At 41.2% G+C, this 16584-nt stretch overlaps 1 protein-coding gene across 2 annotated transcripts in view; it reads left to right on the forward strand.

Annotated features, from left to right (window-relative positions):
* Nucleotides 1–2309: 2309 nt before the first annotated feature.
* LOC133623925 (kinesin-like protein KIF13B) overlaps nucleotides 2310–16584 on the forward strand; it is a 110724-nt gene continuing 96449 nt past the window's right edge. For both annotated transcript variants that reach the window (XM_072916250.1, XM_061987416.2), the window contains exons 1-2: nucleotides 2310–2456; nucleotides 10616–10698. In XM_072916250.1, coding sequence (XP_072772351.1) covers nucleotides 2440–2456; nucleotides 10616–10698 — 100 coding nt within the window. In that variant the 5' untranslated portion in view covers nucleotides 2310–2439. The remainder of the gene's footprint in view (nucleotides 2457–10615; nucleotides 10699–16584) is intronic.

Genomic DNA, 16584 nt, shown 5'->3' on the forward strand with positions numbered 1-16584 from the left:
TATTGGAGAATGATTAAGAGTACAAAACCCCTTAAATTTAAATATTTTTTAAAAAACATTCAAAGTGATTTCGGTAGCTCTTTTTGTCTTTTTTTTTTATTTCAAACATTTATTATTATTATTATTATTTAATTTCCAATCTGTATTTGCTTTTGTTTTATTTCCTTGTTATTGGGAGTGCCTTGACTGTTGGTTAAATTGTTTACTTCTAAATACTGATTTAGGTATAGTGCATTTAGTGTAAGGTATTTAATGGCTAAAGCAAAGTTAACGCTGACTGTGAAGCTGTAAGGTACATTACAATTAAATTAGTTCAGCAACCTAAACAGTAATAAAACATAAAGACAGGAAATTATGCAGAAATGCCATGACTTTTTAACCTGAGCGGAAAAAGAAAGAAGGCACAACTATTATTCTGGTTGGATATGTTGTTCTGTCAAGTAGGCCTGCATCACATTTAGTACTACAAAATACATACGAAATTAGAGATGTCCGATAATATTGGACTGCCGATATTATTGGCCGATAAATGCTTTAAAATGTAATATCGGAAATTATCGGTATCGGTTTAAAAAAGTACAATTTATGACTTTTTAAAACGCCGCTGTGTACACGGACGTAGGGAGAAGTACAGAGCGCCAATAAACCTTAAAGGCACTGCCTTTGCGTGCCAGCCCAGTCACATAATATCTACGGCTTTTCACACACACAAGTGAATGCAAGGCATACTTGGTCAACAGCCATACAGGTCACACTGAGGGTGGCCGTATAAACAACACTGTTACAAATATGTGCCACACTGTGAACCCACACCAAACAAGAATGACAAATACATTTCGGGAGAACATCCGCACCGTAACACAACATAAACACAACAGAACAAATACCCAGAACCCCCTGCAGCACTAACTCTTCCGGGACGCTACAATATACACCCCCTATCCCCCCCTCCACCTCAACCCGACCCACCCAACCCCGCACCTCAACCGCATGTCCCAAATTCCAAGCTGCTGTTTTGAGGCATGTAAAAAAAAAAAAAAGCACTTTGTGACTTCAATAATAAATATGGCAGTGCCATGTTGGCATTTTTTTCCATAACTTGAGTTGATTTATTTTGGAAAACCTTGTTACTTTGTTTAATGCATCCAGCGGGGCATCACAACAAAATTAGGCATAATAATGTGTTAGTTCCACGACTGTATATATCGGTATCGGTTGATATCGGAATCTGTAATTAAGAGTTGGACAATATCGGGGGAAAAAAGCCATTATCGGACATCTCTATACGAAATAACTTTAATTGTAAACTATTTAGGATTTATTATTACAAAATACATACGAAATAACTAGAATTGTAAACCATTTCACTTAATTACAAGTAAAGCCTCATGTATATAAAGTATGAATCACCCATTTAAAGTGCATTTTTTTGGGATTATAATTGATATGTGCACTTTATTTGATAGTGTGTTCACATTGTGTCTTCTGTGAATCTACCCTCAACACCATAGAACAGTGGTTCTCAACCTTTTTTCACTGATGTACCCCCTGTGAATGTTTTTTTAATTCAAGTACCCCCTAATCAGAGCAAAGCATTTTTGTTTGAAAAAAAGAGATAAAGAAGTAAAATACAGCACTATGTCATCAGTTTCTGATTTATTAAATTGTATAACAGTGCAAAATATTGCTCATTTGTAGTGGTCTTTCTTGAACTATTTGGAAAAAAAGATATAAAAATAACTAAAAACTTGTTGAAAAATAAACAAGTGATTCAATTATAAATAAAGATTTCTACACATAGAAGTAATCATCAACTTAAAGTGCCCTCTTTGGGGATTGTAATAGAGATCCATCTGGATTCATGAACTTAATTCTAAACATTTCTTCACAAAAAAAATAAATCTTTAACATCAATATTTATGGAACATGTCCACAAAAAATCTAGCTGTCAACACTGAACATTGCATTGTTGCATTTCTTTTCACAGTTCTTTTTGACAGACATTTTAGTGAGAAACCTGAGCTTGTGCTTCACTGAGTTTATGAACTTGCATTCATCTTTTGTTGAAGTATTATTCAATAAATATATTTATAAAGGATTTTTGAATTGTTGCTATTTTTAGAATATTAAAAAAAAAATCTCACGTACCCCTTGGCATACCTTCAAGTACCCCCAGGGGTACGCGTACCCCCATTTAAGAAAGTACATCATATTTGTACCAACATAAGTTAAATTGTTGAGAGTCACGTCAGGGAACAGGCTCGGAAGGTAAAATGCAAACTGATACACAACCTGGAGCATGCGCAGTAGCATGTGAGCAGCGGGACAGGTCATGTGTAGATCAGCGCTGGCTGCTAAATCTCACAGCAGTAAATCCTTTAGGCTGACATGTCTTACTGACGACAACTTTCAGGAAATACAAACAGGTGGACGAGCACAATGGCCGGCGGACTGCCGTAAGTCACCTTTGTCCACTTTTAAACACAAACACAAGGCGCATTAGAACATTCGGCGGTGTTTGAATGTGGTCCTTAGTATTTCCGTCTAGGTTTCTGCCAACTATTAGCGTCCTTCGCTAGCGGTCTGTTCAAGTCGCTCAAACTGCGCACTTCTCGTACATGAGTCTTATCATAACACGTGTTTTTAAAAGTTTTGTAAACGAGGTGGAGAGGAGGGGTGCGGTACTTTTTTGTATTAACCAAGAGTTAATGACATAAACTTATATGTCTCAAAGTGCGGCGCGGAGACCACTTCCGGTCCGAAAGTGCGGCTCGGACACCCACTTCCGGTCTGCAGCTCTTTTCAAACATTTTTATGTCATTTCTATGTTTTTTGATCAAATCTGTGAGAAATTTGGAAAGGGTTAGAATTAAATAATAGCTGCTTCTTCTAGCTCCTTTTCTGGTATGTGAATCAGTAAATATGTGATGTAGCAACCATATTGTAACCCTGTTTTATGCAAAATAAATGAACACCATAACTCAGTGTTTTTCAATAGAGATGTCCGATAATGGCTTTTTTGCCGATATTCCGATATTGTCCAACTCTTAATTACAGATACCGATATATCATACTTGCCAACCTTGAGACCTCCAATTTCGGGAGTGGGGGGGCGTGGTTGGGTCGGGGGCGTGGTTGGAGGCGTGGTTAAGAGGGGAGGAGTATATTTACAGCTAGAATTCACCAAGTCAAGTATTTCATATATATATATATATATATATCCCTGCGACCCCGAAGGGAATAAGCGGTAGAAAATGGATGGATGGATATATATATATATATATATATATATATATATATATATAAAGAAATAATTGACTTTCATTGAATTCTAGCTATATATATATATATAAATATATATATATATATATATATATATATATATATATATATATATATATATATATATAAATAAATAAATAAAAGAAATACTTGAATTTCAGTGTTCATTTATTTACACACACATAACACTCATCTACTCATTGTTGAGTTAAGGGTTGAATTGTCCATCCTTGTTCTATTCTCTGTCACTATCTTTCTAACCATGCTGAACACCCTCTCTGATTATGCATTGCTGTGTGGCACGCACAACTTTCATCAAATGCACTAGATGGCAGTATTGTCCTGTTTAAGAGTGTCACAACATTGCTGTTTACGGCAGACGGACTGCTTTACTGTAGACGTTCTTTATATTGTGGGAAAGCGGACTCAGGTCCGCATGGAGCTGGAGGGGGCGTGGCCTCCAGCTCCGCCCGAATTTTGGGAGATTTTTGGGAGAAAATTTGTCCCGGGAGGTTTTCGGGAGGGGCGCTGAATTTCGGGAGTCTCCCGGAAAATCCGGGAGGGTTGGCAAGTATGCGATATATACAGTTGTGGAATTAACACATTATTATGCCTAATTTTGTTGTGATACCCCGCTGGATGCATTAAACAATGTAACAAGGTTTTCCAAAATAAATCAACTCAAGTTATTGAAAAAAAAAATGCCAACATGGCACTGCCATATTTATTATTGAAGTCACAAAGTGCATTATTTTTTTTAACATGCCTCAAAACAGCTGCTTGGAATTTGGGACATGCTCTCCCTGAGAGAGCATGAAGAGGTTGAGGTGGGCGGGGTTGGGGGGGGTGTATATTGTAGCGTCCCGGAAGAGTTAGTGCTGCAAGGGGTTCTGGGTATTTGTTCTGTTGTGTTTATGTTGTGTTACGGTGCGGATGTTCTCCCGAAATGTGTTTGTCATTCTTGTTTGGTGTGGGTTCACATTGTGGCGCATATTTGTAAGAGTGTTAAAGTTGTTTATACGACCACCCTCAGTGTGACCTGTATGGCCGTTGACCATGTATGCCTTGCATTCACTTGTGTGTGTGAAAAGCCGTAGATATTATGTGACTGGGCCGGCACGCAAAGGCAGTGCCTTTAAGGTTTATTGGCGCTCTGTACTTCTCCCTACGTCCGTGTACACAGCGGCGTTTTAAAAAGTCATAAATTGTACTTTTTGAAACTGATACCGATAATTTCCGATATTACAGTTTAAAGCATTTATCGGCCGATAATATCGCAGTCCAATATTATCGGACATCTCTAATTTCGTATGTATTTTGTAGCAGAGGTGTGGACTCGAGTCACATGACTTGGACTCGAGTCAGACTCGAGTCATGAATTTGATGACTTTAGACTCGACTTGACAAAATGTAAAAAGACTTGCAACTCGACTTAGACTTTAACATCAATGACTTGTGACTTCACTTGGACTTGAGCCTTTTGACTTGACATGACTTGACATGACTTGCCACTTTCCCCAAAATCCAAAGCTTAAAAAGTTATTTGGGAGCGCTCCGTATTTTTCATTTTCTTCGTCTGTCTATCAGCGTGTTATTCCTGTCAGCTGGTGTGCTGTCAGTACAACAGCCAATCAAATTAGAACTACGTTGTTTTCATCACACAGCATTCATCCAATCAAATTGCAGGACAACCAATGACCAAGAGTTGTCCAACAACGTGCCAGTGATAAACAATTATGTTAAAGTTGGTTTCGTTCGGGTATAAAAACTACGACTTGGTCAACAAAAAACGAATTGCCGTATGCAAATCACACAGTTCGAATATTACAGACGGAGACGCAACAACTTCCAACTTCGTTCGACATTTGAAGTTGCACAAAGAAGGGTAAGTTTTGAATGTAAGATAACGTTTATTGGCTAAGTAACGTGACTTTTATTTGCTGTGTAGTTAAATCAGTGAGGCTGCAAACTCACTGCTAACGTTATAACCAGACATCTTATAAGTAGACGCAGCATAGAGCGCTACTGCCTACTGGCGCAGACGAGGCGCGGGGCCGCCATCTTGGAGTGGTGATCCGCTCCACTCAGTGCAATTCATTTGGCAGGAGCAATGAACTGTCAGCGCATTTAATTCATTTTACCTCACTGAATACCACTGATTTTCACGCGCTTTTTTGTCATACGTGTGTAACAGACACATGTTTTGGCGTGTTTTATTATTCATAGTTTGCTTAACAGTAATATAATATTCTTATACGCTATAAGTGACCAGACGTCCGAGATCAAAACTGGGAATATAATCCCAGAGAAGGGGAAAAAAAACGGTAAACTATTTTTAAGTTGAAGAAACAATATGATTAGGTTATATATACATGCGTGTATCCTACATAAACAATGTATGAATACATTAGATATCTATATATCTTAGGGACCTATAGACTGTATCTCTGTTGCTTCAGCAGCAGAGAGTTTATTCTGTCTTGACACTTTGTATTGATATTTTCTATTACATTCTTCCCTTAAATGATAATGTTTGCAGTGATTGTTTTATATGTATTATTTTATGTAAGTCGCTTTGGATAAAAGTGTCTGCCAAATACTTAAACATATATAAACACCTGAAAGTCTTCATATCAGCTAAAACCACCAATCTGTTTCACTGGATTCAGAATAAAACCAAATTCTGTTTAACCCAACAATGTTAGTATTTGAATATTGTTACTTGAAGACTGATTCCTGGTTACAATTATACTGTTAAGAAAGTATTGTCTTATACTTTGCCTAAAATGAGAATGCATCATAATCAGTAGTGGCTGGTGAATTTTGTTTTAGGTGGGGCTGAAAGTTTGTAAACCAAACCCCTGTAGGGGCGTCATCCTCCCCCAGAAGATTTCTTTGTGATTTTCACATACAAATATTGAAGATCTTTGATCCTTCTCAACTCTGTGGTAATATTATTTTCATAAAATACAACCAATAGTACGTTAATGTTAAATCTTACTTGTGAAAAGTAATCCCCCGATTCCTATTTTCAACAGTCTGCTCATTTGAGCAGGAAAACGCTGAACACCATCTTTGTTTTCTACCTTTCAACTGTCAGTTTAGGCTGCTCGCCGGCTCCTCATCAGCACTTCAAGATGGCGGGCAAATTGCTCACGTCACAGCAACCAATGCTGCGTCTACTTATAAGATGTCTATGGTTATAACGTAATTGCAAACACGGCAATCTGTTGCGTCCACTGCAGTTTGCTACCTTATTCATACTTTTTGTCAAGTGATTTTTTTTTAAGCAGGGTTTCATGAGGTACCTATACATAACGTTACATTAGTCAATGTATCACACACAGTAACGTAACGTTAGTCAATGTATCACACACAGTAACGTAACGTTAGTCAATGTATCACACACAGTAACATTACGTTAGTCAATGTATCACACACAGTAACATTACGTTAGTCAATGTATCACACACAGTAACGTAACGTTAGTCAATGTATCACACACAGTAACGTAACGTTAGTCAATGTATCACACACAGTAACGTAACGTTAGACGGTGGTCAGCAGCACCGCGTATTTTAGCCACCTACAAAAAGACAAACATAGTCAAATAAAGGTCAGTTAAAATGTATACTATATTAAGAATATGTGTACATATTGCATAGGGTCCTGACATCTAAAAAGTACAACTCTGTTCATTGTTATGTTCATATATTTGTTATGTTTTTCATGTGTACGCACACATAAACACACATACAGTATGAGATGAGATAAGGTAAGAACAGGATAGAAACTGCTGTGGAACTAGTTACAATGCAATATGCCATGGAAATACAATGTTAACACTTTTGTGCAAATAAGTACAGTTGCACTTGTTTTTTTCAAATGTGTTTATTCTGTAAAGGAATGAGTTACATGTTTAAAATGACTGGTTAATAGTGCTATTTTGAAGTGCAATGTCAGCACTATCTTTTTCCCTGCAATTTCAAATGCACTTGTTTTAATAAATAAATACAGCGTTTTAAAAGCATACACAATCTGTGTAAATATATTAGTCTGTGGTTAAATGACTTGAAAGGACTCGAAACTCAAAATGCAGGACTTGGGACTTGACTTGAGACTTTCCAGTCTTGACTTTGGACTTGACTCGGACTTGCCCTGTCTTGACTCGGGACTTGACTCGAGACTTGAGGGTAAAGACTTGAGACTTACTTGTGACTTGCAAAGCAATGACTTGGTCCCACCTCTGTTTTGTAGTACTAAATGTAATGCAGGCCTACTTGACAGAACAACATATCCAACCAGAATAATAGTTGTGCTTTCTTTCTTTTTCCGCCCAGGTTAAAAACCGATACCGATAATTTTGAAACCAATACCGATAATTTCCGATATTACATTTTAAAGCATTTATCGGCCGATAATATCGACAGTCCGATATTATCGGACAGCTCTATTGTCAACCTTTTTTGAGCCAAGGCACATTTTTTGCGTTGAAAAAATCCAGAGGCACACCACCAGCAGAAATCATTAAAATAACTAAACTGAATTGACGGTAAAAAGTCGTTGTCGCAATTGTTGGATATGACTTTAAACCGTAACCAACCATGCATCAATATAGCTCTTGTCTCAAAGTAGGTGTACTGTCACGACCCGTCATATCACGCTGTGACTTATTTTGAGTTTTTTGCTGTTTTCCTGTGTAGTGTTTTAGTCCTTGTCTTGCGCTCTTATTTTGGTGGCTTTTTCTCTTTTTTTGGTATTTACCTGTGGCAGTTTCATGTCTTCCTTTGATAGCTATTTCCCACATCTACCGTATTTTTCGGACTATAAGTCGCAGTTTTTTTCATAGTTTGGCCGGGCTCCAGTGCGACTTATATATGTTTTTTTCCTTTTTTATTATGCATTTTGGGCAGGTGCGACTTATACTCCGAAAAATACGGTACTTTGTTTTAGCAATCAAGAATATTTCAGTTGTTTTTACCCTTCTTTGTGGGGACATCGCTGATTGTCATGTCATGTTCGGATGAACATTGTGGACGCCGTCTTTGCTCCGCAGTAAGTCTTTGCTGTCGTCCAGCATTCTGTTTTTGTTTACTTTGTAGCCAGTTCAGTTTTAGTTTCTTTCTGCATAGCCTTCCCTAAGCTTCAATGCCTTTTCTTAGAGGCACTCACTTTTGTTTATTTTTGGTTTAAGCATTAGACACTTTTTTACCTGCACACTGCCTCCCGCTGTTTCCGACATCGACAAAGCAATTAGCTACCGTCTGCCACCTACTGATATGGAAGAGTATTACACGGTTACTCTGCCGAGCTCTAGACAGCACCGACACTCAACAACAACACATCATTTGCAGACTATAATTACTGGTTTGCAAAAAATATTTTTAACCCAAATAGGTGAAATTAGATAATTTCCCATGGCACACCAGACTGTATCACACAGCACACTAGTGTGCACAGTGGTTGAAAAACATTGCCATAACGAATACGGTAAAGGTCAATATACGGAACAAAAAAAAAGCGGAGCTAGAAATATTTATAGACATTTTTATAGACTTATGCAACTATTTTAATGAATATTCGTTATTTACTTTTATTTACAGTCATATTTTTATGTTGTGTACATGTAGTACTAATTTGGTATTTACCATTTAATTGATTTTTTGATTCATTTTACATTTGTGTTTTGAATCTGTTGAGCACCTTGGGGAGGTATTGGCTGTTTATAAATTGTGCTATATAAATAAATAAACCTCAGCCTTAACCTATACATGCTAATACACACCTATTCAGCTGGCGGCCCACGGGCCACGTCCGGCCCGCCAGCGCTTTTATTTTGGCCCACCAAACATCACCCACGTAGTCTTGATAAAACCATTCAAAATAGGGTTACTCATGTGTGCAGTACTTCCGCCACCCAGCAGGGGGCAACAGCGAAGCATATGTGTCCCAATGAAACAGCATTGGGCTGAGTAAAAGAAGATGCAACTATCGACCGTGAAAAAAATCTATATAGATCGCGAAAATCCGACTTTTAGCAGCGACACAACAACAAGTACAAATGTATTGAAATTCGTGGTTGTTTTGTTTTTTGGCTGTTTAACTCAGTTTAACCAGTAGGGGGCGATAAAGCCACACATTAGATTTAATTGTGTTGAGCCATACGTGTAGAATGTTTGCTGAGAATATTTTATTTCTGTATGTGTAAACATATGTAGTTTATTGTGTAAATGTATTAACACTAAACCTTCTATTTTATTTGTGTAAAATACACAATGGACGTTATACTTGTGAAGTGTTTATATTTTCAGTCTTACAAACCTAAATAAGGGAAGACGTGTGAAGATATAAAACTGAGGAAGGAAAATAATTCAAAAGAAGGAACATCAATCATCAACAAAACTTCTGGAGCTTCTGTTTCTTCATGCTGTTAACTATCTGTCTAGCTGCACACGCTGGAAACGAGTAGCGAGGGCAGAATAATGAATTTATTGACAGTGCAGTGTGAACGCCGATGTTTTTACTTTGTAAATAAGTAAACACAGTCTCAAAGGAATATAACCTGTGGGGGCACTTTCTAAAGAAACATCCACATTTCAATGTGAGGCCCCTGAGCACCTTGGGCTCTTAAAACTGCGGCCCTCTTGATTATTTAGTTGAATAGCCCTGTGCTAATATATCTGAACAAAAATTATTCTTGATCAGTATGTTTACACAAAATGTTTGATACTACTTGTGAGATGTCACATATGAACATTTCATATCACAATTATTATGACCAAGATTATAGCATTTAGTATTATTATCACGGTATTGTTGTATGTGCTCAAGCATTACTTGTACACGCACTGAAATATTTAACATTTGTAAACGAATAAATAAACAGACACACAACATACTTTCTTTGGGAGGAGAAACATAAAATATTCTCACTTTTTAGTTTATTTTCTTCCGTTTTAATGTGTAAAAGTTGTAAAGTGTGTTTTTTTTTATGGTAAAGGCAAAACAGGGTAATGGTGCTAATTGGTCATGTTAGCATTTAGGAGGTGTTTAGGGCACGTCCGACCGATAGGAGGCCACGGGGAAGACCCAGGGCACGTTGCGGGGACTTGGTCTCCCAGCTGGCCTGGGAGCGACTTGGGATCTCCCGGGAAGAGCTGGAAGAAGTGGCCGGGGAGAGGGAAGTCTGGGCTTCTCTGCTTAGGCTGCTGCCCCCGCGACCCGACCTCGGATAAGCGGGAGAAGATGGATGGATGGCAATCGTTCGTTCATTTGTGCTTTTCACAGCTCTCATTTGGAATTGTTTTGATGAATTCTTCTTGTGGGCCCACAGGTCAGACGGCACCATGGATGACAACAAGATGAACCAGTCCAACGTTAAAGTGGCAGTCCGTGTGCGACCCATGAACAGAAGAGGTAAGCAAATCAATAATCTTCTTACATTTAGCCCTTTATGAACAACATCCACAGCCCATTTAGTCATTATTTTTATTCATGTCATCTTTTTGAGAGTGGAACGTCCTGTAATCTTAGTCCTGTCCCCAATCTGAGGGGTTTTATATCGGCCGATATTGATCATTATTGATTTTTTCTGACCTATGGAATAAAGGACCAGGAGAAAAATACCTTCATATTCAATATTTTATTTCTAATGTAACTTCCTGTGATTATAATCCCCTCAACTATTAAGGCAGAAAGGAAATGTCAACACAAGCATGGAAAACAATGTAAACAAAATAGTAAAATCACATTGCACACTTATCAATAAGATCTTAAAAAATAAGGAATATGTAAGAAATTACTCATAAAGTGTAAGAAAATAGTGCAAAGTGTGAAAATGTAAACAGAGAAACATGAGAATAATTATTATCTGCAGGTTCAGTGCCAGGAAATAATGGCTGTGTAACAGTAATTTGCCCTGTTAGTGTTATTCAACTATGGAAATTATATTTTGTTAAGCATTAATTATTTAAATTGATTTAAATATTATTATTACATTGGTCAATATCGATAATTTTAAAACATTTTTATGACCTATGGAAAATGGAGCAGGAGAATAATATATTTTATTGGAAATATAAACTTCCTCTGATTATAGTCCCCTCAGCTGTCAAGGCAGAAAGGAAATGTCAACACAAGTGTGGAAAACACTAAAACAATGTAAACAAAATGGTAAAATCACATTGAACACTTAATAAGATCTTAAAAATAAGGAATATGTAAGAAATGCTTCAAAAAGTGTAAGAAAATAGTGCAAAGTGTGAAAATGTGAACCTAGAGAAAGCTTAGAAGAACTATTTTCTGCAGGTTTAGTGGCAGGACGTTACAGCTGTGTTTCAAAAATGCCTAAAATGTGTCAAACTGTCCAGGTGACTTTTTCTCTTTGATCCACAATTTCTTCATCTGGACTTTCTCTTCTTACTCCATGCCAAGAATCAATCGCCAGACAAGCAAACTTGATAGTTGATACCGTCACCTGATTGGCTGTTAGCGTGTCACTCCCACCTCCTGCGTTGCTCGGGGGCCAGAGAGCGAGTGCCTTTGTTCATGCAACCAATCTTGCTTCTACACTTACGCTTTCTTCCCAGCAGGAAGAAAAAAAAACATCTTATTGAACTCATTTTTTTATTGATGTCGATTACGCGTCTATCGCGATATATATCAATATTGTTTTAATGCCCAGCTCGACTTGTACATCTGTAATTGTTTACACTGACTGGACACAGTATGCGCAGTATGACATTAGACTACATTACCTCATCAAAACATAATACGGTTCAACATTTGCTCCATCACTTACTCACTAATTGATTTTCTCTACATAAAATTGTAAGTAATTATTATTTTATTTTTTTCAAAGTAACTTAGACCACATCCACACAAACCCAGGTATAGTTTTAAAAACGCATATTCGGGGTTAAAATGGCGGAGTTAAATGTTAACTTGGTTTGCTGTGGAGCTATCTTAGCCTTCTACCGTAAGACAATAGCATCATCGAAAGTTTGCGTTTTTAAGGACAAAAGTGCGTATTTAAGGACAAAAGTCTGCGTTTTTAAGGACAAAAGTCTGCGTTTTTAAGGACAAAAGTCTGCGTTTTTAAGGACCAAAGTCTGCATTTTTAAGGACCAAAGTCTGCATTTTTAAGGACCAAAGTCTGCATTTTTAAGGACCAAAGTCTGCATTTTTAAGGACCAAAGTCTGCATTTTTAAGGACCAAAGTCTGCGTTTTTAAGGACCAAAGTCTGCATTTTTAAGGACCAAAGTCTGCGTTTTTAAGGACCAAAGTCTGCATTTTTAAGGACCAAAGTCTGCGCTTTTTAAGGACCAAAGTCTGCGTTTTTAAGGACCAAAGTCTGCTTTTTTAAGGACCAAAGTCTGCGTTTTTAAGGACCAAAGTCTGCGTTTTTAAGACCAAAGTCTGCGTTTTTAAGGACCAAAGTCTGCGTTTTTAAGGACCAAAGTCTGCGTTTTTAAGGACCAAAGTCTGCGTTTTTAAGGACCAAAGTCTGCGTTTTTAAGGACCAAAGTCTGCATTTTTAAGGACCAAGGTCTGCATTTTTAAGGACCAAAGTCTGCGTTTTTAAGGACCAAAGTCTGCATTTTGAGGGACAAAAGTCAGCGTTTTTAAGGACCAAAGTCAGCGTTTTTTAAGGATCGTAGGGACATCATTTTTAAGGACCAAAGTCTGCGTTCTTAAGGACCAAAGTCTGTGTTCTTAAGGACCAAAGTCTGCATTTTTAAGGACCAAGGTCTGCATTTTTAAGGACCAAGGTCTGCATTTTTAAGGACCAAAGTCTGCATTTTGAGGGACAAAAGTCAGCGTTTTTAAGGACCAAAGTCAGCGTTTTTAAGGATCGTAGGGACATCATTTTTAAGTACAAAAGTCTGCGTTTTAAGTACAAAAGTCTGCGTTTTAAGGACAAAAGTCTGCGTTTTAAGGACAAAAGTCTGCGTTTTAAGTACAAAAGTCTGCGTTTTAAGGACAAAAGTCTGCGTTTTAAGGACAAAAGTCTGCGTTTTAAGGACAAAAGTCTGCGTTTTAAGGACAAAAGTCTGCGTTTTTAAAGACCAAAGTCTGCGTTTTTAAAGACCAAAGTCTGCGTTTTTAAAGACCAAAGTCTGCGTTTTTAAGGACAAAAGTCAGTGTTTTTAAGGACAAAAGTCAGTGTTTTTAAGGACTAAAGTCAGCGTTTTTAAGGACAAAAGTTAGCGTTTTTAAGGAACAAATTCTGCATTTTTAAGGACCAAAGTCTGCATTTTTAAGGACAAAAGTCAGCGTTTTTAAGGATCGTAGAGACGGAATTTTTAAGGACCAAAGTCTGCATTTTTTAGGACAAAAGTCTGCTTTTTGTAGGACAAAAGTCTGCGTTTTTAAGGACAAAAGTCTGCGTTTTAAAGGACAAAAGTCTGCGTTTTTAAGGACAAAAGTCTGCGTTAAAAGGACCAAAGTCTACAATTTTGTTACGATCCGCTGCCCGGATCATAGTTTGTTTATGTTTGAGTCACATGTGTTTTCAGCACCTTGAGTTTTGTTTGTTTCTGTTGCCATGACTGCAGATTATACACACCTGCCTCTGGTTAGTGTCCGGGACGCGCACCTGTTGCCCGGGCGCTAATCAGAGGGCTATTTAGTCTTTGTCCTGGCCTCACTCGGTCTGGCTTCCTAGTTTGTTCCCATACAACTGTTAACGACTACTTTGATTCTGCTAGCTTTTCACGCTATGCTATTTTTTCCTGCTAGCTCCCACGCTAGTCCTTTTGTTTTGCCTTTTGTGCTACGTGCATGTCTTTTGTTTATTCATCACATGATTTATATTTAAAATAAATCATTTTCCTACCTGCAAGCTGTGTCCGAAGCCGTCTGCATCCTTGGGAGAACCACACCCGCATCACTATGCGACCAAGTCGTTTCAGTAGGAAGCCAGCAGAAGACAATTCTCCCGCACCGGCTAACGAGGAGTGGGACGAAGGTACGCTCATGGTGTTGCGAGCGATGGAAGCCGAGACGCTTCGCTATTCGACGGAGGAGAGGTCGAATCTCATGTGGGGAGCTGGAGGCTCTCTTATCCCCATCGACTCCCTCTGGTCGGAAGACATCGCCGCTACACCGCAGTACCGTGCGCGCCGTCAAAGACGGAAGCCGGCCAGGAGGTCTTTCCCTCGCCGCCAAGACGCGCCGCTCCTGCAAACTCCTCCCCCGGACCGAAGCAAGCTACATTCAGCCCAAACTTCCCCTCCTCAGATGTTTGGCAACCCCATCGACCACTTCGCCAAACAGTTCTCTGATTGGGCTGTCAGTCACATGGACATTTCCAACAATGACGTCATTTCATTGGCGCCCCCCGAAGAGGTAACTCCGCCCACTCCCGATGACGTCATTGAACAAGAATTTTTTTTTCCATCTTCTAATTCTTTCTGTCAGCCAATACCAAATGATTTTCATTCTAAGATAAGACATTATCAGGACATTTTTATTAAGTGTAAGTCTAGTCAGTCACATTCTGATTTTCAGACTCCACCTCCAGTGACTTTGGTTCCGCCCCCAGTGACTATTGCTCCGCCCACTGCACATATTTTTTCCCCCTGTGCTCCCACCCAATCTCAAGTGGGGGATGATAATAGTCAATTTGGACAATTTAAAGAGGAGTATACCCCCCTCCATACCTCCCCCCACCCACCCTTGAAGACGGTTCCAAACCGCAAAGAGCGCGTCTGGTATCCGCGTCTTGAGGGGGGGGCTAGTACTGGGAACTGTGCTAGTGCGGTGGCACAACTTCGGCGTACTAAGCCGCAACCACCTGCACGGCCACCGCCACCAGTTTTTCGGCGTGCTAAGCCGCAACCTCCTGCACGGCCACCGCCACCAGTTTTTCGGCGTGCTAAGCCGCAACCTCTTGCACGGCCACCGCCACCAGTTTTTCGGCGTGCTAAGCCGCAACCCCCTGCACGGCCACCGCCACCAGTCTTTCGGCGTGCTAAGCCGCAACCTCCTGCACGGCCACCGCCACCAGTCCTTTGGCCTGCTAAGCCACAACCGCCAGCTAGGCCACCTCCAGCTGCACCTCGGCTAGCACCTGTTCCTGCACCTCGGCTGACACACCAAGCTTCGTCTCCTGTACCTCCACCACGCCAAACTCCACCATGCCAAGTTCCAAGGCTGGTTCCCACACCAGCGCCGGTTCCAAGGCTGGTTCCCACACCAGCGCCGGCTCCAAGGCTGGTTCCCACACCAGCGCCGGCTCCAAGGCTGGTTCCCACACCAGCGCCGGCTCCAAGGCTGGTTCCCACACCAGCGCCGGCTCCACGGCTGGTACCCACACCAGCGCCGGCTCCACGGCTGGTACCCACACCAGCGCCGGCTCCACGGCTGGTACCCACACCAGCGCCGGCTCCAAGGCTGGTTCTCACACCAGCGCCGGCTCCAAGGCTGGTTCTCACACCAGCGCCGGCTCCAAGGCTGGTTCTCACACCAGCGCCGGCTCCAAGGCTGGTTCTCACACCAGCACCGACTCCAAGACCAACCCCTGTCCCGGCTCCAAGGCTGGTTCCCACACCAGCGCCGGCTCCAAGGCTGGTTCCCACACCAGCGCCGGCTCCAAGGCTGGTTCCCACACCAGCGCCGGCTCCACGGCTGGTACCCACACCAGCGCCGGCTCCACGGCTGGTACCCACACCAGCGCCGGCTCCACGGCTGGTACCCACACCAGCGCCGGCTCCACGGCTGGTACCAGAACCTGCACCTGCTCCACGGCTGGTACCAGAACCTGCACCTGCTCCACGGCTGGTACCAGAACCTGCACCTGCCTCCACGGCGACGACGTCTCCTCCTGCCTCCACGGCGACGACGTCTCCTCCTGCCTCCACGGCGACGACGGCTCCTCCTGCCTCCACGGCGACGACGGCTCCTCCTGCCTCCACGGCGACGTCGGCTCCTCCTGCCTCCACGGCGACGTCGGCTCCTCCTGCTTCCACGGCGACGTCTGCTCCTCCTGTTTCCACGGCGACGTCTGCTCTCTCCTCGTCTTCGTCTCAGCGACCTCGAGTGGTCTGGCTGCGCAAGCGGCGCTCTCGGAGGTTTGTTTATGGACGCCAGTGGCGCAAACAGCAGCGACACCCGAGACGTAGTCGTAGAACTCTCCGGCTGCTGAACTTCTGGCGCCACTCACGCCCACCTTCTCGGCAGCCACGAATGTGGCCTTTCCGTGGTCGCCCGCCTCACCTGCGGCAGCGGCGTTCCACTCGCCGCCGCCACCTGACTCTTCCCCGGTGGATTCGGGGACACGTGGCCTGGCGACCCACCAC

Source organism: Nerophis lumbriciformis, linkage group LG26, assembly GCF_033978685.3.
Source record: "Nerophis lumbriciformis linkage group LG26, RoL_Nlum_v2.1, whole genome shotgun sequence".
Classification (NCBI taxonomy): domain Eukaryota; kingdom Metazoa; phylum Chordata; class Actinopteri; order Syngnathiformes; family Syngnathidae; genus Nerophis; species Nerophis lumbriciformis.